General features: G+C 38.7%; 1 protein-coding gene across 1 annotated transcript; it reads right to left on the reverse strand.

Moving 5' to 3' along the window:
• Positions 1 to 6: 6 nt before the first annotated feature.
• LOC123393331 (putative ankyrin repeat domain-containing protein 20A5) lies at positions 7 to 8,568 on the reverse strand (the record flags this gene model as incomplete). The annotated part of the gene is made up of 6 exons (XM_045084934.1): positions 8,066 to 8,568; positions 5,837 to 5,951; positions 5,512 to 5,685; positions 3,932 to 4,038; positions 2,108 to 2,245; positions 7 to 22 (listed from the first exon to the last, which is right to left on the reverse strand). Coding segments are annotated over exons 1-6 (795 nt in total), but the record flags the coding sequence as incomplete, so codon positions are not given.
• Between the last annotated feature and the right edge of the window lie 17,915 nt (positions 8,569 to 26,483).

The raw sequence follows: 26,483 nt of genomic DNA on the forward strand, positions 1-26,483 counted from the left end.
TTTGGCAATTGTTTGGTGATTGCTACATATAAAAAGGGTGATAAACAATGTTACTAATATACTGGATATGTGAAAATATTTACCAAATATATCAAATTCATAAGTGTATTTGAAATAATATCAGAGCTAATATCAAAACTTAAAATACCCCATATAATTCAAAGTAAGGTGAACACTAGTCATGAAGTAGTAATTTAGCAATTAGTAGTGTTAGCTTGCCATAGTGGAACGTGTTTTGAACTCAGTGGTCCTAACTCTCTAACCACAGCTATTTGCTCTTGGAGGAGCCACTTCTCTCTATCTCCAAGTCTTCCTCTATAAAACAGGCATCTTACTGCCTTATTTCACAATGTTGTTAAGAGGATTTAATGAATATTTTTACCCAAAACATGGCCTCTTGGGAAAGGTGATGCCCACCACTCCGAGAAGGTCAGTATGAGACCTTTTCATCACCTCATAAGAAAAGGCACTCTGCAGGATTTAAATTAGGCTTGAGATACAGGCCTAGTAACAAAGGAGAAAGGAAAGCCCAGACTCTTCCTGTAGCATTATTTGAACCTCTTTAAGAGCTTAGAAGGGTCCCAACTATCATCTGCTAGCGTGATAGACAAGCAAAATCCTCAAGTGGTACTTCATTATGAAGGTCTGCACGAACATATGGGCTTCACGTAAGCCTTTTGAGTGTGAAGGGAAGGGTGTGTGTGGCTAAAGCCAGGGGGCCCGGCAGCCAGAACAGGGTGCTGGTGCCTTGGAATAGCAGCTGAGCATATAAGCATATGTCGTAAACTAAAAAATGTTGTAGCTTTGAAGTCTCATTGTGGGTCACCATGAAGACTGGGGAATGTGGATCAGCAAGGGCTTCCTGGGAGCAAAGGTCAATCATAACCAGACTGCAGGGGGGAAAAATTGCCTTCTAGAGAACAGGTCTCTATACAAAGTTATTTGCAGGGGTGCCAGGGTGGCTCATTCATTTAAGTGTCTGCCTTCAGCTCCATCATGATCTTGGGGTCCTGGAATTGAGCCCCACGTCTGGACCCCTACTCAACCCCTCCCCCTGCTCATGCTCATGCTCTTGCTCTCTCTCTCTCAAAGAATTAATTCTTTATTTTTCTTTCTTTTTTTAAGATAGTTATTTATTTATTTATTTGAGAGAGAAATGAGAGAGGGAGAGAGAGAAGATGAGAGGGGGGAGGGTCAGGAGGAGAAGCAGACTCCCCTCTGAGCAGGGAGCCCACCTGGGGGGACTCAATCCTGGGACTTCAGGATCATGACCTGAGCCAAAGACAGTCGCTTAACCAACTGAGTCACCAAGGCACCACACAGCAATATTGCAGCAATAGAATCAAAGGAAACAAGGCAATGATAAGAATGCCCTTTTTTCCCTCCAAATGACTTGAAGAAAGAGGATGGTCTCTTTGGTCTTTGGGAACTCTTTAGGTTCTTGGAAAATTCAAAGGGGAAAGAATAGGAGATAACCCTCAAGGGAAAGGGTAGGGTTTTCTACTAAACTGAGCATCTCAGGACCCAAGTAACTAGTTGGGGGGGGCTGATGTTGGGGCACCTAGGTGGCTCACTTGGCACTTGGTTAAGCATCTGCATTAGCTCGGGTCACAGTCTTGGGGTCCTGGGATTGAGACCCACATCAGGCTCCCTGCTCAGCAGGAAATCTGCTTCTTCCTCTGCCCCTACTCTGCCCCTCTCTGAAATAATTATAACTGAAATCTACATAGAAAGGAAAGGAGGAGAGGGAGGGAGGAGAGGGAGGAAGGGAGGGAGGCAGGAAGGAGTAAACACACAAATGTAACATTCTTTGTACCCCATGCATAACAGTTATCCTTGGAATGAAACAGATACAGTTAGGATCCCTAAAGATAAAGGTCTCAATAGTCCTGAGATTAAAAAAAAAAAAAAAAACCCTGCACTCATTTCTAATGCTGACTACTCTAGCCATTGTCTTGGTTTCTGGCAAGTGACATGGGCTAACTCACTGCAGTCCCCAAATTGCCGGAATCAAACTACGAACGCTCATCTGTTACATAAGAACTAAGAGTTCAATTATTTTAAACTTCACTTTAGTAATAACTAACATTTTAATGTGAACACTTACCCATCAAATCCACTAAAAAGAGCATAGTCTCCTGCCGTCCATCCACGTTCATCTCGAGAAGAGGTATTAACACCTTGCTGAAGAAGAAGCCTGACTACATCTGGAGATGTCGAAGGCGCAGCAAGCATGAGGGCTGTTCTAAAATGACAGAGACATAACTTCACCCTTAGGAACTTAGGGTTATCTAAACAGCAAATGTCATATACTTTACCAGGTTAATATCTTGCCTGTCAGTACAGAATTGACCATTAACAACTTCAAGTGTTTATCTTTGTAAATTACCTCCATGGCTAAAATGAAAAGGCAAAAAAGAAGCCTCTTGTCCCACCTGGGTATGATAGTAGAAGTTGCTAGTTTAAAGTCATTTGATGAACAAGAAACTATGCTGAGGTCACTTAACAGAACGAGTGAAGATTCTAAAAAAGAATTCCCCATTTTTTTCCTTAAGCTGATTCAGTGTATTTCCAAGTCTTCTAGAGGACAGGTCTGTATAAAAAGTTATTTGCAGGGGTGCCTGGGTGGCTCAGTGGGTTAAGCCTCTGCCTTCAGCTCTGGTCATGATCTTAGGGTCCTGGGATCGAGCCCCACATTGGCCTCTCTGCTCAGTGTGGAGCCTGCTTTCCCTCCCTCTCTGCCTGCCTCTCTGGCTACCTATGATCCCTGCCTGTCAAATAAATAAATAAAATCTTTTTAAAGAAAAGTTATTTGCAGGGGTGATTGGGTGGTTCAGTCATTTAAACGTCTGCCTTCAGCTCAGTCATGAACTTGGGGTCCTAGAAGTGAGCCCCATGTCTGGATCCCTGCTCTAACCCCTTCCCCTGCTCATCTCTCTCTCTCTCTCTCTCTCTCTCTCTCAAAAAAAAAAAAAATCTTTAAAAATAAAAAAAAAAACAAAAAAGCTACTTGCAGGCTTAAAATAATAGCATTCATACTAACAGTAATAAAAGAGTCATAGTTGCAGTTAATGGTACTAAAATAAGCATGGTTAGGCACTAAATTAAATACTATATTATAAGATATTATTTACACACAACCCTTGAAGGATATATTATCCTTCTTTCCATATCAGAGAATGTATCAGAGTCACATATCCAGCAAGTAGGAAAGGAATTAAACCTAGTCTTGTGTCTATCTAAAGTCCATCTCTTTTCTCTTTATCATCAACCTATGATTTGTCCTCACAAAAAGAAAAATCTATTTGATTAAAGTTATCTTTCATCCTTCTACCCTTATCAATGAAAACTCTCTCTCTCTCTCTCTCTCTCTATATATATATATATATATATATAACATGAAAAAGGATGATAAGCCCACCCTATCTGGTAATAGTAATTAATAATCACTTAGGGATCATCTAACATCAGTATTCTTTTAAAAAAAAATTAAAGCAAGGAGTCATCCAAAAGATAAAACAACTCCTATTTATGTTTAATATGCATCTTTTAAGGAAAATGTATGTTAAGTAGAAGTTTCTAAAAAATACTATAAAAGGGTTAAGAAGTTTAATATTGTGTCATAAAATAAAAGGAGTGCACACTTTATAATAAAACTAATATGAAACCCTTTTAGGTAACATAAAATCATATGGCAGGAAAAAAAGGACTACAGATCACATCAGTCAATAATAGGAAGGAATATAAATTCTGCGTATACTGTTCTTCATGTTGCCCCATCAGAATAATTGCTTTCTGCCTAACTGATGACATGTCGACATTTTTCACTATATAATTATAAATTAATCCTCTTCTTATTAAGTTACTCTTTCTGACTTAATTATTACCAGCCTAGGACAATATACGGTTAAAAAAAACACAACTACTGTACCTTTTAAACTTATCAACCACATGTACATCTGCTTTTTTTCTAATTAACAATTCCACCATTTCATGATTGTTTTCAATTACAGCAAGTAAAAATGGTGTGAATTCGACCTGTAAAAGTGAAAAAACTATTTGTAATTTACAAAATTACATACTTCCATACTGAATTTTAAAACCTATAAAGAATCCTCTAACCTTAAACACATATATAAGTACTCTCAAACCCCCACCTTCTCCAGCCCTCCATCTTTCCCACCCCCTGCCACCACCCCTACCCTCCCCACCCCCCAGCCCTCACCCCCCCTTTCATCAGCTGCTCCTTCTCTTCGCAATAGCCTTCCACAGGGGACCTGGGTAGCTCAATCTGAGGGTCTGCCTTCAGGTCAGGTCATGAGCCGAGGGTTCTGGGATCCAGCCTCACGTCAGGCTCCCTGCTCAGTGGGGAGTCAGCTTCTCCTTCTCCCTCTGCCCCACCCCTCTGCTCACGTCTCTCTCCCACTCTCATTCTCTCAAATAAATAAATATTTTTGAAAAAAATAAAATAAATTCAGTTAAATAGTCCTCCTCTACCTCTTCAACAGATTAACTGTAGTCATTCTCCAAATCTTACTTCAAACATAGACCGGTTCTAAGAATCTCGGCTTCTATCACAGTATTTATCACTGTATACACTACTTATTTTATTGCATTTATTGCATTTATTGTATTTCCAAAAAGTGCACTCAAGAAAAAAAAATTAAAAAATAAAAATAAAGTGAAATCTTAGACAATGAAGTTATTTCAAAATATTTTCATTGAGGGAATGCTTGAGCTTCTACGTATGAAAAATTGACCCTATGTCAACCAACAGTGCTTCCTTAAGGGCAGTGGTAGGAGGTAAGACATGTCAAAGAAATAACAAATGGAAGAGTGAGTGCGGTCCCCCTCGACTCCCCATGCACAGCTACTACGCCCTGAGGACCTACACAATGCTGAGCAGGAACTACTCTGTGAAATGGGAGACCCCAGTGCGGGACATGGCAGGCAGAGTGGCTATGAACACAAGTAGATGCCCCTGGAGGATGTCATGACCCGATTCCCCCGTGCTCTCATCTTCAGAACCTTGGGGCCTGGAGTGCCCGGGGCCTGCAACCTGCTGCTTTCTCCTCCCACTCGCACTCACCCAAGTTACCCCACTGGGTCATGGTCTGCCACCCCTTCCCAGCTGCACCCGTTTCCTAAGCCCCTGCACAGCACCCAGCCTCCAGCATCACCTCACTCCCCTCAGGCCTTCAAGCCTTTGTGGGCTATGAGCCCACCATCCACTCCCAAGCACTAATGGGGAGATTCTCCTCCTGGGGTGGAAGGGCAGCTGGGAAACAGAACTCTGCCCTTTCCGTGGCCTTCATCGTTCTCTAGTCCTCCCTGCCCTGGCTTTGGAGTTGTTTCCCTGGTACAGGACTTGATGTATAGAATTCAGTATTTATTATTTATTACATATAGGAATAAATATGTAAATAAATGTTTTGTAGTAGATAAAAAAAATATATATATATATATATATGTTTTAAAATTTCAAATACTTTATAAATAATGTTGACGTACCTTGTTTCTTGCTTCAAGATTTGCATGGAATAAAATCAGCTTCTCTACTATTGATGTGTTCTCACCAGCAACAGCATAGTGGAGGGCAGTATTGCCAAACTTATCCGTAAGATGTGGATTAGCACCATGTTCTAAAAGAATAGCTACACATGCCTCTTCCTGGTATTGTACAGCCTGTCAGTAGTATCCCAAGAAACAGAGTGTAAATTCTGGGAATTTAAAGCAAGCATGCTACAAACAATTAGTTACACTTAATTGCAATAGATTTTCATACTAAGTAATTAAATCAAATCCATCTCAGGCAGACACAGCTGCTACCACACACCTTCATTAGAGGAGTCCTACAGTCTCCATCATAGAGGTCAAGCTTGCATTTCCTCTCTACAAGAAAATCTACCATGTCGGCATGGCCGATGGTACAGGCCAGATGGAGAGGCGTCCTATGAAAGTGAAAGAATGTTTTAGGAAATTATAGTGCACGATTTCAAAACATGCAATTAATTCATGTAATTGTAAACTTTAAGTAGCATCTTATGCCTTTGACTCAAAAACAAAGATTTCATTTACTTTTGAAGAAAGTACAATATTTATTAGTGACCATTCACCATACTAATAAAAGAGCAGGCTATCTGACGAGGTAGAGCTTGACCTCAGGATTCAGCTCAACCTGGGTTTAATAGGATTTAAACTTAATAGTTATGGCTCAGCCTTATCCTCAATTTCCTCATCAAAATAATGGAGATAAAAACAGTTATCTCATGTTCCATGCCTTGCTCAGTTTGAACGTCATGTGACTCTTGGCCTCAAGGGTCATGAATTCAAGCCTCACGTTGGCTACAGAGATTACTAAAAACTAATAAAAATAAAGTAAAGTAAAGGATAGTTATCTCACAAGACCTCATCACCATGCTTAAATGAGGATCTATGCAAAGTTTGTTTCATATTATTATTATGACTGTTACTATTGCTACTATTGTACAAAGACAACACTCCCATTAGGTAAAGTGATACAATTATGCCTATTTCTCAGGTATGTTTTAAATATTCACAAGAATACTATATATCAATGATCCTAGGAGGCTCATTTTGTCACCTTTTAGTATCTCTGACACTGGAATGTGATTTATCATTCAAAATGCCTTACAACTATAATTGGCAGAATTTTTTAAGATTTCTTATTGGTATACAATATGGTGGGGGCATCACACAATCAATGTGCCTTACGTTAAATGAAATAATGGTATATACATACAACAGCTCTACTGCAGTTCTAGTCACATGGTTGGCATTTAAATAAATTTTAGTTCTTGAAAGCACTATGGGAAAAGAGGACTAAAATAACGAAGAATTCTTTTTAAGTAAATCTACAATCTGATTTTCAAGAAACTTTAAGCCAAAGGAAGCTCAGGATTCAAATAAACAGGAACAGTTTTATTTGTGTACACTATGTATTTTATATATATTTTATATATGAAATAATATATTTTATATATCTTATACATAAATATATATTTATATATGACATATTTTCATATACATTATATTCAATAATAAATGAAATTATTTTTTCATTTTATTAGATATTTAGATTTATAGATCATATGAAAATCAAGAATTACCAATTATCAATATTAGTATTTAATACCATTAGAAATAAATAAATAGCAGATATTTCTGCTACTGCAACAACAACAACAAAACAAGACAAAGACAACTGCAGGCCTGTGGTCCTGACACAGGTGGGGATTTTCTAGGGGGACTTGAAGCCCCTGGACACCTAGGGGGACTCAAAACCCCTGGCTGCCTATGGGGACACAAACCCCCTGGCGACCTACCTGTGGAGGGAAGGGGCATCCCCGCATCCACCCTAGCCCTGGGGAGCATGGCTGCTCCAGCTTCTCCCCGGTGGGCCATACCCTGGAGCTCCACAACCAGACAGACAGGATCCCGTGATCTTGCCTCCAGAGGCTTTTCCCAGAAATTCTGATGCTGGCTCAGTGCTCGTCGTTTGTTCCCGGACAATTCCGTAATCAAAGGAACAAGACTGATATAAAACGAAGGTCAAGCAAAGATTTATTTCGCGCCAAGCATCGACAATCAAACTGACCGCTCAGGGCTGTCTCTTGCAAAGAGAAGACCCCTCCCAGCCTGACAGACTTTTCTAGAGATCGTTTAGCCGGGCTATACACAGGTGACCAATGAGACTGTGATACACAGAGAAAACTGAACAATCATGCTAGGTCTGCAACACACAGAGAAAACTGCCCGGGCTTTCTATGTGTGACCAATTGAATTTCAATTTACCCTAGTAATATACGGATGGCCAACTGAATTTCAATTTACCCTAGTACATATATGGATGGCCAACTGAATTTCAATTTACCTGAGTAGATATATGCGCACCCTACTGATTGGATTTCTTCACCTGGCCTGACCTGCCCCTGTATCTAGCCTTTGCAAGTAATTTCCTCTGGGAGGGGCGGGGTCAGTCTAAGTTCACTACATAAACACAAAATAACTCCCTCTGGCTAAGCAGGCCCTTAATGCCTATTACCTTTTCCTCTTGTCTCTTTTATTCACGTTCTTCCCACGCAGTAGCAACCGCTGCATTTTGAATATGTTGTCCATGACAGCAACTTTGTGGATCTTTTTGAGCTCTTTCACGCGGATGTTATACCGGGGCTGGGTCTCCGTGACTTCCTCCTTGTGAACCGATGCCCTCAAGTCATTCATCAGCTCCATGTCTAAGGTCGGGGTTGAACGCACCTTCGCAGTCCGGAAACCAAAAAACTTCTTCATTGCAAAGCCTAGAGGCTTAACCAACACTCCACTTTCCGCTCGTCTCTTCGCCGCTTCTAGACACCAGCACCAGTGCTAGAGATAAGCCAAAGGTACCGAGCAACAGTTAGGAATCTTGGAGCCCCTAACAACCGTAACCATGACGCCAAGCACAAATGCGCTTGCGCACCTCTGAATCCCGCGTGCCTGCGCCTGCGCATAAAGGGCAGCGCCTAAAGGTGCCCAAAGCGCATGTGCGAGGCCCAAGCCTCTCAGATCACATTGTGGCAGGGCCTCCGCTCGCCTCCCAGCTGGGGGCTACGGGGCCTCCGCTCGGCTCGCCGCTAGGGGCGGCGGGGCCTCCGCTCGCAGCGCCGCTAGGGGCGGCGGGGGCTCGCTCCGCTAGGGGCTAGGGGGGGGGGGCCTCCGCTCGGCTCGCCGCTAGGGGCGGCGCTCGCCGCTAGGGGCGCGCGCTCCGCTCGGCTCGCCGCTAGGGGCCGGCGGGGCTCCGCTCGGCTCGCCGCTAGGGGCGGCGGGGCTCGCCGCTAGGGGCGGCGGGGCCTCCGCTCGGCTCGCCGCTAGGGGCGGCCCGGCCTCCGCTCGGCTCGCGGCTAGGGGCGGCCCGGCCTCCGCTCGGCTCGCGGCTAGGGGCGGCCCGGCCTCCGCTCGGCTCGCCGCTAGGGGCGGCCCGGCCTCCGCTCCGGGGCTATAAATCTGGATAATAATATTTTAAAGACTCTGAACACCTATAACAAACTAAGTGTTTATTCATGAAAATTACTGAAGTTTGATTAGAGTTGTGTGAGTCTGTGCTGTGCTCTCAGTTCCCATGCCTGAAACCTGTCACTTAAGAAGGGACTTGCCTGACCTGAGACAGAGTTAGTCTAATAGGTGGCCTCCATGCTAAGCAGACAGGGTTCTCTAGCCTGAGGTTGCAATGCTGTTGGGGGAAAACAAGGTAAGAGTAGCAAGATACTCAACTGTAAGCTCTGAGAGGTCAGAGAGCCATCTCAATGTGATAAGCACTCCACAGAAGCTCCAGGTTTACCCAGGGCATGCAGTTGAACCTGAAGCTGGTTCAAGCCACCCACATACCCATGGTTGCCAAGCCATGCGCATACACGCAAAGAAGCAAAAAGCTTGTTAGAAAGCAAAAACCAGGCAGCCTTGAAAATGACCCAAATGTTGAATGGACTTAGAAGCCCACACAGATCCATCAGCAGAGGAGAAAGCATGAATAACGGGGTCTGCACACAACATCTGCCCAATCTTTGGCTAAATGTGAAAGGATGCAGACACAGCAGCAACATGTAGGAAGCAAGACTTAAAAATTTAAGAAATGAACAGAGACATCAATGGCTGCAGACTGCAGGAGAGACAGACTTCATAAATTTACTGGAGGCAAGTTATTAAGCAAAACAAGACAACCCCCTGGGGTGGAAATCAGAACCCCTAATTGCTACATCACCTGAAATTTAACAAGATTATAAAAAGACAAGAAAGGTGACCCTTACTACAAAAAGCATTAAGGAGAAACCCATCTAAGTATTTCCAGATGGTAGATTCAGCAAAGATTTAAAAGATTGAAAAGCAGCTACATGGACATGGTCAAAGACTAATGGAAATAGTGTTGAAAACCATGATGAAAATGACACAACACATGAAGAGTCTCAATAAAACGATATACAGGGGTGCCTGGGTGGCTCAGTGGGTTAAGCCTCTGCCATCAGCTCAGGTCATGATCTCAGGATCCTGGGATCGAGGCCCACATTGGGCCTCCTGCTCCGCAGGGAGACTGCTTCCCCCTCTCTCTCTGCCTGTCTATATGCCTACTTAGGATCTTTCTGTCAAATAAAAAAATGTTTAAAAAATAAAAAAATAAAAAGATACAAAGTAAAGAATTGAATGTGAACTTAGTGCTGAAAAATACAGCACCTGCAATCGAAAATACAACTGATTTCAGATGACAGAAGAATCAGTGAACTTGAAGAATCAGAAATTAATCTCAAGCAGAGAGGGAGGAAAAAAACAATGAATAAAATGAACAAAGCCAGAGACCAGATCAACGATAAGTGTACCAACACACATGTAAGGAGACGCCCAGAAGGAAGACAGAAAAGGATTAATATATTTGAAGAAGTAATTGCCAAAAATTGCTTAAATTTGATGAAAATCTAATTTGCAGATCCTTGAAGCCCAGTAAATCTGAACTAGGAAATAGAAAAGCACATCCACACCTAAACATGTCATCATGGGTTCAAACTGCTAAAATCAAGGATAAATAAACAAAAACAAAACCTTGAAATCTGCAAGAGAAAAAAACCAATCTATCACAAAAGGAGACCAAAATTATGATTAACAGCTGACTTCTTACAAAAAAATAAGGGGAGCTAGGAGTCTATGGGATAACATAAATCAAAATAAAAAAAAATAAACCTGGTGATTCACAGACCTGTACCCCTGGGGATAAAAATATATGTTTATAAAAAATAAAAAATTAAAATTAAAAAAAAAATAATGGAAGCTAGGAGTCTATGGAATAACATAATCTAAATGATTAAAGATTTTTAAAAAGGCAACCATGTATTCTATATCCAGTAAAACTATTCTTAAAAAAACAAAGGCAAAAATAAATGACATTTCCGGAAAAAGACTGTGGAAATAAGAGTCTATAAAGCACTAGTTATGTCACTGTATTGTTGAGCTGCTGTAACATGCACAGATATAACATATGGCACTAGGAGCACAGAGAAGAAAATGAGATCTACTGAAACAAAGTTCCTACATTTGACCAGAATTAGAGTAGACTGACAAGATGCACACAGTCATACCTAGATCAATCACTAAGACGTAACTCAAAAAAGGACGAACAGAAGGATCTCTTGAGATATGAGAAAAACAGGAAAGAAAAAGCAAAATGGGAAGTGTAGAAACAAGTATATCAAAACTAAATCTGAATTAACTAAACACTCCACTCAACAGAGATTGTCAATTGGATTTAAAAAAAGCAAGATTGATAAAGAACTTGTGTTCAGAATATATGATCTCTCACACCACATAATAAGACAACCCAAAAGGTATGTGTTTTGGTGAGTGCTGTGAAGTGTGTAAACCTGGTGATTCACAGACCTGTACCCCTGGGGATAAAAATATATGTTTATAATATTAAAAAAAAAAAAAAAAGACAACCCAAAAGGGACAGTGAGGGTGCTCTGAATGGATGTTTCTCCAAAGAAAATATACACACGGCCAATAAAACAGGAGAGGATATCACTAGTGTAGATAACCGTATGTTAATCCATGAGATATTATTTCATTCACACCAGAATGACTCTCTAGGAATGACATTTTTATCAAAAAGACTCTAAGAATATACTGTAGAAGATACGGAGAATGATGCATTTCATCAGGTCCGTAAAAAGGTAAACAGAAACTTTCTACATGACCCAGCAACTTCTACCCCAGAAGTCTGTCTAAGAAAAATAAAAACATGCATCCACACAAAGACATGTATACACACAGGGAGAAGGAAGGAAGGAGAGAGGGACAGGGAAGGATGAAAGAGAAGAGAACGGGGAAAGGGAAGTGGCCAATTAAAAAATGGGATAATGAATCTGGACCAAAGTTTGGAATTTAGATCAAGTTTGAAATTAGATCAAGATTTAAAGCTACCATAAAAAAAAAGAGGCAAGATACGGTATAGCAAACTCCCTCTATCAACTTCTTCAATGAAGACCATATACAGCTTAAAAGTTATTAGAAAACTGTAGGTAATTTTAATAAAATCACTTCAAGAATATAATATGGTTGTAAGGCCAATACAATGAGCTCTAAAATAATTCTCTTCAGTTAAATAAAGTCATCTGTAAATCCTGTAACAACATGTTCATATTCACAAAATCTGAATGAAAAGCAAATATGACTTTCCATAACCAGGAGGGTAATTCAAAGTTCACTTTGAAAGGATTGAGATTTGGGGTTAATCTTTCTTTTAATACTAAGCATACTTATATAGTTATTCAGATTTTGAAGTGACTCACTTTTTATTTAACAAAATATTTGCTGCTCTGAAATAAATTTCATTAGTAAGAATGATGGTGTTTAAAACAAACAAACAAAAAGACCATGAAAATGCAAGCTGCATTTCTAAAAGGTTGTCATCAGGTTTTAAATTCTGATTAAATCTGTACATTTACAATTCTCTCTTAGATAGACAGAAACAGAACTATTTTATATGTAGACAATCGGGAGCACAATAATTAAGTGCATTTTAATGAAGTTTACACTGACCTATAGAGAGATATACTTCACTTGAGCCAAACAGCAGCATTTCTTCATCAAAGATAAATGGTACTATCTAAAACCAAAGATAATCCTTCGATAATTTTACCTTGCCAAGTAAAAGTACTTCCCAAGAGCAAAAGGCACAGTTTTTATTCACATCTAGTAGAGGAACCAACCATAAAATCATTACTTATTTTCAACTGAATAACTGATTAACATTTCTCAAATAAGCTTCTTCCAGTCCTAATAGTTCTTTATTTTTCTTAACATATTTGCTAGGTTGATAATTTACCATAGGTGTTATCATGAGAATAACCAGAATGAGATTAAATGTGACAAAAGAGAGACAAAGTGTTTCACACTCTTGAGTGATACCAAGGCAAGAATGGGAGAAAAGCATCGCAAAAAGAAAGAAACTACCGAAATGCTACTTATATATTCCTGCAGCAAAACTGGCAATGCATCCGTTTTAAGAGTTCTCATCTCACTTTCAATTTCTTTCCCTCAAGAACAATTTGGATCTCTTTGGCATCCAAAGACTCATAGGTTAGTAAGGCTTCTGCTAGATTCCTACGCTCTTTTGCATGAGTCTTCAAGATACGTTTCGCTCGTTCTTATGAGTCCTGAAATGAAAAAAAAGGAGGTATCTAAGAGGCAGAAAACTTAGTAGAAGATAAAATCATAAATAAGAAAAAAAATGTATATCCCTTAAAAATGTGAACTCTATTCATTTCTATTTATCAAAGATAAAAGCATGAATCTCTTTTTTAAAATTAATATAGAATGTCTTATTTGCCGCAGGGGTACAGGTTTGTGAATCATCAGGCTTACACATTTCACAGCACTCACCATAGCATATACCCTCCCCATTGTCCAGAACCCAGCCACCCCATCCATCCCCCCACCTCCTGAGCAACCCTCAGTTTGTTTTGTGAGATTAAGAGTCTCTTAATGCATGGAGCTTTTAAACACCAGCATGAAGCCTACTTGATTAATTGATTGATAGATAAGGCAACCTTGGTTCTCAAAGATTAGTTTCATACTTGTAAACGTTCTATTTTAACCTCAAAATGTATCACATGGATAAGTGAGGACTACTTAGGCAGCTATACTTAAAGATATATAAATATATACTAAACTTATCTGCTTTTTAAATAAGGTCTGCGAACAAAGAAATCTATTTCTCTATACAATATACATGTTAAAAGGAAAGGCATGTTTGCTCCTTTCTCCTTGTGGGATTTCACCAATTTATTCACTTTAAAGGGTGAGAAAATATCTACTTTTCTCTTCTTATTTGGTAACAACTTACCTGTCAGTCAGTGACCACTATACCACTGTAAAATGAGTTTACCAACACCAAGAAGCATACGTCATATAAAAATAACACAAGTATTAAAAATAAACATCCTTAGACATTCTAAACAAAACTGTTATGGTCAAGTGAAATATCAAATTAAAGAGAACATATAAAGTATTATAAATATGTCATGGAATATTGAAACTAATAACCTAGGATGAATTAGTATTAACGTTAAAAACTCCATTGGAATGAAACCCGTACACTGTACCATGGAAGACTATGCTAAGGCGGGACACCTGGGTGGCTCAGTTGGTTGAGTAGCTGCTTCGGCTCAGGTCATGATCCTAGCATCCTGGGATCGAGTCCCACATCGGGCTCCTTGATCGGCAGGGAGTCTGCTTCTCCCTCTGCGTCTGCCTGTGTTCACTCTCTCTCCCTCACTCTCTCTGACAAATAAATAAAATCTTAAAAAAAAATACTATGCTAAGGCTTTTATATCTTTAAGTTTCATATACATTTGAACCTAAAATGTATACTAGCTAAGCATCATTTTCCTTAATAACAATTTAAGTTTGCCATCAAGTGGAAAGAGTACCTACACCCTAGCAAGCTTAATATTTCAGAAAAGGATTAAGAGCAAAGAAAGAGTATTTCCAATGCTCTAATACTAGAAGAGATAATTTACTCAGGATAATTTAAATAGTAAAACAAAGAATGAAGATTCAGGCAAGGGAGAGAGAATTCCTCTTCTGAAACACCTTCTAAACCTTTCCAACATATAAACTTAATGACTTTAAAGCTTTTACCTCCTTGAGTTAATCAAAACCTGGCCCTCCTGGGGACACTCTGAATCCCTCGACTGACAGCTACTGATTTCCTCCTATCCCAGATCTTTCAGAGTAAAGAGATGAGACCATTGCTCCCCTCACCGCTGACAGATGATTACTTTATGAGCCTCTTCTATAAAGCATAATTCCTTTGAAGTTTACACCATCTGACTTCAACATCCTTCATTCTGCCATCTACAACCCTAATTCCAGTTCTCGTTCACTAGACTTTCAGCCATTTAGCTCAGTCTTTTCCATTCCAAGACCTGCCTTCATGTACATCCAAATGGAAGGCACATATCCAACCTCTGCAATAAGCACCAGACGCATGTATCCCTCCCCACATGAAATCTTCACTAAGACACCTCAAATTCAGGAGCTGAGCTGGTTAAGTGTCTGCCTTCCACTCAGGTCATGATCCCAGAGTCCAGGGATCATGCCCCACATCAGGCTCCCTGATCAACAGGGATATCTGCTTCTCCCTCTGCCCCTCACCCACCCCACTTTATGCTCAGGCTCTCTCGATCTCTCTCAAATAAACAAGTAAAACCTTAAAAAAAGAAAACACTTCAAATTCAATATGTATAAAACTCAGCTTATAATGTACACAGTTCCCAACCTTGGGCCATCATCAGTGGTTTCTCAGTCAACGGCCACACAACTAGATGGCTGCAACAGGCAGAAATCGAGAACACAGCTTTGTTACTTAATTTAGCTGCACTCTCACCCAAATATCAGAAAGGCATTCGATTCCACTAGATCAGCATCTCTTGAATGCTTTCATTTTTCTCAATTTCCCCTCTCACTCCCCTAATCCAAGCATCTGCTCTGCCTTAAGGAGATTCCACAGAACCTCTCACTCATCTCACTGAATCGACGCTCACATACTCTGTACTGGACCCTGCAATCAAAAAGGCTTTTGTTTTCAAAGATCTTTATGCTTCCTTCTCAGCATATGTACATATGTACACAGCGAGGCACAAAGCAACTAATATTTGTGGAATGAAATATATGTCAGAGTGAAAAACTAATAAAGATTCAAATAATCAAATATCCTCCCTATTCTAACAACACTATGGTTTTACAGATGAAGTAGAGTATTTAAAATTACTGATATTGACAGTTCCTAGCCTATGGCCAGAGTAAAATAAAGATTTAGTCTATGACCAGAGGCTCCCAACTGCATACTCAAATCATGGCTTCAATGGTGCACTCATTCTCTTGATTATATATAGTGACAGCTCTACACAGGGGATAACCATTATCTTCTGGTAGCACCTAACTATTTAGGCACATTAATGACTAGACAGACGAATAAGCACAGAAAACTAGAATTATTACCCTTAGAAGGATTCTAATTTCTTGTTCAATAGCAGATTGAGTTTCTGGACTTGGTTTCCCAGTATCACTGTAGGTCATAACTCCAAGCTAAAACAAATGAAAAGAAAGAAATTGAACAGAATCACCCCAAACCACTCATAAATGTAAACAGAGGAAGTACTATCCTATACCTAAGGAAACCTCATCAAGGGCAAGGAAGGAATTCAGGATAGAAATTTCATCATTCTTCTGAAAGTATAAGACAAAAAGTATGAACAAGAGAGAAACTTTAAAATCCCAAATATGGTTCTGAGTACCTTCTTAGAAAACCTTTGCCACTATTCTAAATCCAGAAATCCACAAAGTAGTTACTAAAAGTGCTGTGTGAAGCTACAGTGATAACGTAGGAGAGTGAAATACATGGGAAGGGCAAAGTAAGCAAGCTCAGCAAACAGAAGTTTAGGTCATATGAACAAAAAAAGAGTATCTTATCATTTGCTTAACTCATGACATACTACTATTGTCCAAGCAGCCAGAATGGAACGTGAATACTGTACTTTAGCACTCAAAAAAAAAAAAAAAGTTTAGTTTAGAATGAGCTGTGACAAATCTACTCGAAATGAGACAGGGGGAAAGTTAATGTTACCAGTTTATAACAAGAACCCTCTCTCCTAAGGTGCCTGGGGTAGCTCAGTGGGTTACGAGACTCACTTCAGCTCTGGTCATGGTGCCGGAGTCCTAGAATCAAGGCCTGCACTGGGCTCCCTGCTCAGCTGGGAGTCTGCTTCTCCCTCTGACCATCTCCCCTCTCATACTCGCTCTCTACAGTAAAAATAAAATAAAATAAAATAAAGTCTTAAGAATAAAAAAAGAACCCTGTCTCATAAGGAGACACTTGGCAAATCATCATTTGATACATGAGGGAGGGGTAAAGTTAGCTATTCCCTTTTTGCTCATTCCAAATCTGGCAACCATCCACTTTGCAATTTGGTTGCAATATCAAAATCACTGGAAGCACCTAAAATTTAAAAATATATATAGACTGAGTATTTTTAAAGATTTTTATATCAGCAAGCACAATCTGAACTAAAGCCATTCTTTACAGCCAACCTGTTGAGATATGGTCAGTTCCAAAAATAATCTCCTCAGCCCCTCTTCTTCCCATACTAACATCCATCTGCACAAGCAGCTGAGCTCTAGTTTCATTCCGTCTGTCATTCTCAGGCAAGAGGGACACCTGGACAATTGGAAACAAAGAAAAACTCCAGACACAGTTGGAAATATTTACATTAATGATCAGAATTATCATCTGGCTCTTGCTATAGCACTTAATGTCATGATGCTGACAGCTCAAAGACATTTAGTAGAGTTGGTCTCAGGAGACTAACGACAAAACTGGCATTATACAAAGGGAGAAAAATTCCTTACAAAGCAAAAGTTCATTTTCCATATCATAGCTCTTTAACCCTGCAACAGGATAATGCTGCAATAGGATGGACTTGTACCCAGGTGCCAAAAAGGGCTTAAAATATCTATTGTTAGAAAGATAAGAAAATGAAACTTGTACTCAGTGAGAAAAATCTTAGAAAGACTATGGAACCACTAACCTAGTTTCTTTGCAGAGGGAAAAAAGCAGTGACCTATTTAAGAATGATACTTTGTTGTCATTCAAGACTTAAATTTCATCATGTAGATATATAATATTTGAATTATTAGTATTCTTTATTAGCATATAAGTTCATGAGTATCTCTGATCTCACAATGGTTCAGAATGTTAAAAAAGAAAATTATCAGCAAACTTAGAACCTAGTTGAATTTTCTTTTTAATTATTTTCCTCAACAGTTTCCTACAGCTTTTGGAGAGTGCTATTTGAAGGAAAAGAAAAAAAAAGATACATGTCCAGGTGTTGGCCCTCTTGGCATGATTGTAGCTTTGTTGATAGGCATTGCGTCCTTAGTGTAATATGCAATAATAGCATGACCGGATTCATGATACGCTGAGATGGTTTTGTTTTTATTGTCAATTTCCATGCTTCTACGTTCAGGCCCTAAGGTTAAAAATTTAGTTGAATAAAATTATCCCATTAGGAAAGTATATTTAGATGAATGAAACCAACTTGCCTTTAAGTAATTCTTAGAGTGTCATGACTTTAATACCATTAATAAGTTATTTTAAACCAAAATAAGTTGCCAACTGACAACCAAATTTGTAAGAGCTGTCCTCTTACTCCTTACTATCAACCAGGAAGTTTAATCCTATTTCCAGAAAATACGTTTCAACAAGAAATGTCAGAACTAAATTGTTCGAAGTTCATTCAAGATTTAAAATCAAATACTGAAAATTAGCAAAATTTTTCTTTTATTGGTACAATTATTCTTTTATCAGCTATACCAGACAAGAGTAAACACATGGGTACCCCCTGCCCCCAAACTGTATAATCATATAAACTGTATTTGTTCTGCAAGAGGCCCAGTTGTGTGGCTACTTTTGAGTAAGTATTTTCTTGCTCCTATTCCTTTCTTTCTTATAACATTTTTCTCAAAAAGAATTTATTCTCTAACATAATGAACAGTGTAAGACAGGGAAAATGAAAGAGAAAAAACCTATCCATTAGAATTTTATCTTTGGAAAACTCTAGTTCCTTCTTGGTAACCATTTCTTTTCCATCAAGAGCTGCCTTGAATGCAGACTGGTTCACATGATTCTCCAACTCTGCTCCAGAAAAGCCAACAGTACCTCGAGCTACAATTTTTGGATCCACAGCTACGTAGATAAACACAATATTGAAATTCTGAAACAACTCTTCACAAATGACTCATATTCCAAAAGAAAAAAGAAAACAACTATCCTGAACTAGAACTTAAAATATTTATATCACTGTAACTACAAAATAAACTTACTTTTTCTAAAGGAAAACCAAAATTCCTATTAAATAGATCATTAAAATCCCATTGGGACACATCACAAAACTTATTAAATTTAAATAACTTTGTGAAAAATAAAGAAATGCAGAGTTGGCAGACATGACTTATAAATCTTCAAATGATGACCTAAACTGTTACTAGCCTAAGCACAACTGAAAACATTCAGAAAACATTTTATTTTCTGAATTTCATCTTGAAATACTTTATACTTTAGTATTTAGTAATTATATGTACATTTATAAAAGCTACCACTATTAGAGGGAAAAAAAACAGGCTTTTAAAAAAAATATTTTAATTACTTTTATTTGAGAGTGAGAAAGAGCATGAGAGGGGAGAATGTCAGAGGGAGAATCTCCCTCATCGAGATGGAAGCCCAATGTGGGACTCGATCCTGGGGCTCCAGGATCATAACCTGAGCTGAAGGCAGTCACTTAACCTACTGAGCCACCCAGGTGCCCCAACATATCAGGTTTTATAAATTGATTCACCTATCCTTGAAAATACTAGAGCTTAATTTAATAGCTGCATTTATTACTCAAGTGGGTCCACAATATTTTCCTATGTTTTGTTTTACAGTTTGCTTCTTTTCGGTCCAAAGTGGTGACATTTTATGTGCTTTTTCTATTACTTCATATTTTACATTAATCTAAAACCACTTATATTTATCTTCAAGAAGTATCCAAATACTCTCAAGAAAACATTCCTTTTCTAAAATGGAATTTTTTGAAAATCGCTAAATTTTGTCAATTCCATTTATAATTGCACCCAAACCATAAGATACCTATAAATAAACCCAACCAAAGAGGCAAAGAATCTATACTCAGAAAACTATAAAGTACTCATGAAAGCAATTGAGGAAGACACAAAGAAATGGAAAAATATTCCATGCTCATGGATTGGAAGAACAAATATATGAAAATGTCTATGCTACCTCAAGGAATCTACACATTTAATGCAATCCCTATCAAAATCCCATCCATTTTTTTCTAAGGAATAGAGCAAATAATCCTAAAATTTATATGGAATCAGAGAAGATCTCGAATATCCAAAGGAATATTGAAAAGGAAAGCCAAAGTTGGTGGCATCACGATTCCAGACTTCAAGCTCTCTTACAAAGCTGTCATCATCAAGACAGTATGATACTGGCACAAAAACAGACACATAGATCAATGGAGCAGAATAGAGAGTCCAGAAATAGACCCTCAACTCTATTCTCGACTAATCTTCAACAAAGCAGGAAAGAATGTGCACTGGAAAAAAGACAGCCTCTTAAACAAATGGTGTTTGGAAAATTGGACAGCCACATGCAGAAAAATGAAATTGGACCATTTCCTTACACCACACACGAAAATAGACTCAAAATGGAGGAAGGACCTCAATGTGAGAAAGGAATCCATCCAAATCCTTGAGGAGAACACGGGCAGCAACCTCTTCGACCTCAGCCCCAGCAACATCTTCCTAGGAACATCGCCAAAGGCAAGGGAAGCAAGGGCAAAAATGAACTATTGGGATTTCATCAAGATCAAAAGCTTTTTCACAACAAAGGAAACAGTTAACAAAATCAAAAGACAACTGACAGAATGGGAGAAGATATTTGCAAACGACATATCAGATAAAGGACTAGGGTCCAAAATCTATAAAGAACTTAGCAAACTCAGCACCCAATGAACAAATAATCCAATCAAGAAATGGGCAGAGGACATGAACAGACATTTCTGCAAAGAAGACATCCAGATGGCCAACAGACACATGAAAAAGTGCTCCATATCACTCAGCATCAGGAAAATACAAATCAAAACCACAATGAGATATCACCTCTCACCAGTCAGAATGGCTACAATCAACAAGTCAGGAAATGACAGATGCTGGAGAGGATGCGGAGAAAGGGGGACACTCCTACACTGTTGGTGGGAGTGCAAGCTGGTGCAACCACTCTGGAAAACAGTATGGAGGTTCCTCAAAATGTTGAAAATAGAACTGCCCTATGACCCAGCAATTGCACTACTGGGTATTTACCCTAAGGATACAAACCTTGTGATCCGAAGGGGCACGTGCACCCAAATGTTTAGAGCAGCAATGTCCACAATAGCCAAACTATGGAAAGAACCTAGATGTCCATCAACAGATGAATGGATCAAGAAGATGTGGTATGTATACACAATGGAATTCTATGCAGCCATCAAAAGAAATGAAATCTTGCCATTTGCGACAACATGGATGGAAATAGAGCGTATCATGCTTAGCGAAATAAGTCAAGCAGAGAAAGACAACTATCATATGATCTCCCTGATATGAGGAAGTGGTGATGCAACATGGGGGCTTAAGTGGGTAGGAGAAGAATCAATGAAACAAGATGGGATTGGGAGGGAGACAAACCATAAGTGACTCTTAATCTCACAAAACAAACTGAGGGTTGCTGGGGGTTGGGGGTTTGGGAGAAAGGGGTGGGATTGTGGACATTGGGGAGGGTATGTGCTTTGGTGAGTGCTGTGAAGTGTGTAAACCTGGTGATTCACAGACCTGTACCCCTGGGGATAAAAATATATGTTTATAAAATAAAAAAAATTAAAAATAAATAAATAAATAAATAAAAATAAAATTGTGATCTTTCTCTCAAAACTCCCTGTCTTCTTCATGCTGCTCCATATTTTTCCTATAATGCTTCATCACATTTGAGCACACTCTATTATTTTTTCCTCATATGCAATATCATGGTTTAGTTTCTGTTAGAAATGACAGCGGAGACTTATTTCTTCTGTCCCAATACCTAAAAGAGGGCTGGAGAATATGCAGCGAAGCTAAAACTTCCAAGGTTCTAATCACGGCTTCGTTTTTTCTAGGGTCCAGCCCTATCCAGGAGCCCACCAGAGTGGCCTCATACAAATGACACTGCCATCACCCAGGAAGCCCTGTGTCTGACATCAGCATCAAAGACCAAACTGCAGAAGCAAAGATGCACTTAGTACTCTTGTCATTTAGGGAATTACAAGAGTTTTAGTGCCTCAAACTGGAGGTAGAGACCAATAAATATATTTTCTATTTTATACCTTTAAAATAAAATATTGGTCTTATATAATTAGATAATATTTGAAGAGTGCAGGGTAAACTTTTTAACTTACTCCTTTAATATGTTCAAAGGTGACATTTTTCATCTGGACAGGATCTACTGCAGAGTCAAGCCCTGTTGTCCGGAAGCAGACTAAAGAGAACAAAAATAATTGTTTATATATTTGTTAGTTTCCTAAAATTTCAACCACCCTATTATTCAGATGTAAGAAAGTACAGAAAATTATATCTAAGTTTACATACATTAATTCATAGTGAAGTAAAGAAACTACATCTTCCAGATTTCTAGACCATGTTGAAGGAACAAATGACTCACATTAAAGTTACATCTTTTTTTTTAAGATTTTATTTATTTGACAGAGAGAGACACAGCAAGAGAGAGAACACAAGTAGGGGGAGTGGGAGAGGAGGAACAGGCTTCCGCCAAGCAGGGCATCTGATGCGGGCTCCATCCCAGGACTCTGGGATCATGACCTGAGCTGAAGGCAGACACTTAACAACTGAGCCACCCAGGGACCCCTTAAATAACATCTTTACACCTTCCAATCAAAAAATTGAGGCACCTGTGTGGCTCAGTGGGTTAAGCCTCTGCCTTCATCTCAGGTCATGATCTCAGGGTCCTGGGATTGAGCCCCGCATCAGGCTCTCTGCTCAGAAAGGGAGCCTGCCTCCCCTCCCCCTCTGCCTGCCTCTCTGTCTACTTGTGATCTCTCTCTCTCTCTCTGTCAAATAAATAAATATTTTAAAATGAAAAATTATTTCCCTCTTCCCTCATCATATCTAACAAGAGAAATTTAAACCAATCATTCTCAAACTCAACTCTGCATAAAAATCACTTGAGAAATGTATAAATGCAAGTTCCCAGGCCATGGCCTAGAATTCTGGTTTGTAGTTCTAGAAAAAGATCCAGGACAGTTTGCATTTTTAACCGTCACCCGAAATTATCCCGATACAACTGGTCAGGGATGTACACCACGAGATACACTGCCTTAAACCCAATATAAAAGCTAGCACTAGCATTTTTTTAAGTGTATACCTTAAAAGATTATTTCACTTTTCATGCAGCCTCCTCCTCTAGCAACTGTTATTACTTGCCCTCAGATGATATATATCAGTAATGACATCATTAAGAATGACAGTGAAAACTTGGAAAGACAGTAAAACACTTCAGATCAACTACAGGGAACTATTACAAAACTATCTTAAAACCTCTCCTCTTTGGTTAAACTTCCCTACTGAACAGATATAAGTGAGTAAATAGAGCAATTTCTAATTTCCTGAGAAAAAGACAAAAATATTGTCTTGAAGACAGAAATTTAGATGCAAAAACAAAAAAAAAGATCACTAAGCAAAACTAGAGTTTTGCTGAAAACACTTAACATACCAAGAATACACAAGTTGTCAGAGCAAATGTACACTGGACACTAACAGTTTTAGCCCACTACATTGTTTATTTAAGGATCTACACAGTGAGACTTTATAAGTTATGCAAATTAAATTTATAGCCAAACCACGTGAACATTATAAGAAATTATAAGGCAGTCCACATCATGTTTTGATATATATTTTGGTTTAATATAAGAAATTAAGAAACATAAAACAATAGCCAGAACTAACCCCACCCCTCCAATATCGATCATATGGTGTCCCTACACTGGTTGTGTTTTGAAAATGAGGAGACAAAAGGTGACTAGCTATAAAAAGAATATTCTGGGGGTGCCTGGATGGCTCAGTCGGTTAAGCATGACCTCAGGATCCTGAAACTGAGCCCCACATCCGGCTCCCTGCTCAATAGGGATCCTGCTTCTCCCTGTTCCTGGTGCTCCCCATGTTTGCACTCAGTCTCTGTCAAATAAATAAAATCTTAAGAAAAAAAAGAATATTCCTGGATGTTAAAATCTCATCTAAGTTTTGATGCCACAAAAACTTAAAATATCTGGGGTAACATGCAAGTTCTGGGATGAAGTCCTGATCCAGACCAACTGTTATTCTTTAATTGTTATCAGTTTTTTCTCTCAAGGTAACCAATCATAAAGAACATAGAAAACACAAGGTAAAAACTGAATAGCTGAGAAAGCAACAGGAACTACTTTGGATGGGCATTACAACTTCATTTTAGACTGGTAAACTGAGAACTAGGAGAATCACTTGAGGCAATTCTTAATTATATACTAAATTTATATATATGTGTGTGTGTATATATATAGATACATATATTTTTTTAAGATTTTATTTGAGATGGGGAGAGAGAAAGCACACAAGTGGGGGAAGGTGCAGACATCTCTATCAAAGGACCCTGAGATCATGACCTGAACTGAAGGCAGATGCTTAACCAACAGAGCCACCGAGGAGCCCCAAATTTTTATATACTTATGTATTATATATAAATTTTTCATAAATTTATTAGTATGTCTTTGTATTCTTATTATACAAATATTCTACATGTTTTTAAGTTTTATAATTGGACAGGTTTAACTTTCTAGAAGTCTGGAAAACCAACCACTAAGCTAACATTTTTGCTCTAACATAATCCTTGGAACATTAACAAAATATTAATTATTTTCTCAAAATAAAACTTGAAATTCGTACAGTGTCTAAAGGAACTTTTCTTGTAACCCACAAAGCAATGTAAATATAATGAGCCCTAATAATGCACTTGGCATGTAACCATAATAGATTAAAACATTTCTACTTCAATGCAAAAAATCACCTCAATTTGAACCAATCTGTGAAGTGTTGACTTAGGAAAGAAAGGCCTAGACACCAGAACAGTAAATGCTGGGGCACCCGGGTGGCACCAGAACAGTAAATGCTGGGGCACCCAGGTGCTGGGGCACCTGAAGCCTTTGCCTTCAGCTCAAGTCATGCTCTCAGGGTCCTGGGATTAAGCCCCACATCAGGCTCAAGTCATGGTCACAGGGCCCTGAGATCAAGGCCATCAGGCTCTCCGCTTAGCAGGGAGACTGCTTTCCCCGCTCCCTCTGCCTGCCTCTCTGACTACTTGTGATCTTTCTCTCTCTCTGTCAAATATAAATAAAATCTTTAAAAAACAAAAACAAAACAGGAAATACTTCTTCTCTCCTGTCTCAGGCAGACTATGAAAAAAAAGTCGAGTATTTAAAAGATTAAAATAAAAGTCAGATAAATAAAAAGAGCCTTTACAGGATAGAAATGGATTTTTAAAGAGTCCATAAATGCCAAACAGCAGCAGAACGAAGAGAATCAGATGAGTTTGTCTCAGAGAATCTGGAGGAGGAAAAGAAAAAAAAAATTAAATCAAATAACAACAATGACAAATGACACCTTGACGAAAAGCAAGAATTAGGTTATTGATGGTAATCATATTCCATCATATGCAATTTTGGAACCTGACATTCTTTTATATAGTTGCCATGATTTCCTTTCAGCACCCTGTTATCAAAAACCTCATGAAGGAACTCATGCTTCTGTCCTTCACTCTGGTTCTCATTTGAGAAAAGGGAGAGTGTCAACAGGTATTTCCATTTTGACACAGCTTAAGTTACAAATATACTGGAATATAACCAATGAAAAGGTACATATGTGTTAGAAAAAGTATGTGTAACCATTTAAAGGTAGGACTCTGACTTCCTTTTAGGTATTCTTCCCCAATATGGATGGTGTCTAATCAACTTACCATTGGTTTTTTCCTTAGGGCTTGAGCGTTCAGAAAACCCTCTGCAAAACCAGTTTTAAATGCATCTTGGTGAGCTTCAGGTATATTTTTGGTTTTCATGAGTTTGTCCAAACTTTCAACATCTGATCCCCTGTCCAACAACAGGAACCCCTAAATACACAAACAAGGCATCAGTACTGACTTACTATATAAATAACACTGCCCAATAATATAATGATCACTTACAAGAAAAATCCCTTCAAAAAATCTAGAATTTCTAGTTTTTGTTGACCATAAGAAGAATACACTAAGAGTTAAAAATAAATTACCTAATCAATGGCAAGGAAACTAACCCTGGAACTTACCCTTCCATCAGTCAATTAAGAAAGAAACTCTCTATAAGAAAACAATATTGAAAACAATAGGTCACCTGTGGACTCAGGGTTCCAATGGTTTGATGTTCACACTCCTTTATCTCTACTAGAGGAAAAGCCTCATTAATTTATTAAATGTTTATTGAGTACCTTTTACAAACTTGGACTTGTATAGGTTGTGAAAATGTAAAGATAAATAACCAATGATCAGAATGTTTTCAGTCTACTGGGGAGAGATAAACAAATAACTAATTTTTTGAAATAATTTTGATATTATGTTAGAAATTCTAGGTCTAAAAACAGAAAAAAAAAAAAAGAAAAGAAAAGAAATTCTAGGTCTGGGAGCACCTGGGTGGCTCAGTCAGTTAAGCATTCGACTTTTGGTTTTAGGTCAGGTCATCATCTCAGAGTCATGGGGTCAAGCCCAACATTAGGCTGTGAGCTCTCAGCAAGGAGTCTGC

The sequence above is a fragment of the Mustela putorius genome, unplaced genomic scaffold (genome assembly GCF_011764305.1).
Source record: "Mustela putorius furo isolate JIRA1106 unplaced genomic scaffold, ASM1176430v1.1 tig00000827_pilon_pilon_pilon, whole genome shotgun sequence".
Classification (NCBI taxonomy): domain Eukaryota; kingdom Metazoa; phylum Chordata; class Mammalia; order Carnivora; family Mustelidae; genus Mustela; species Mustela putorius.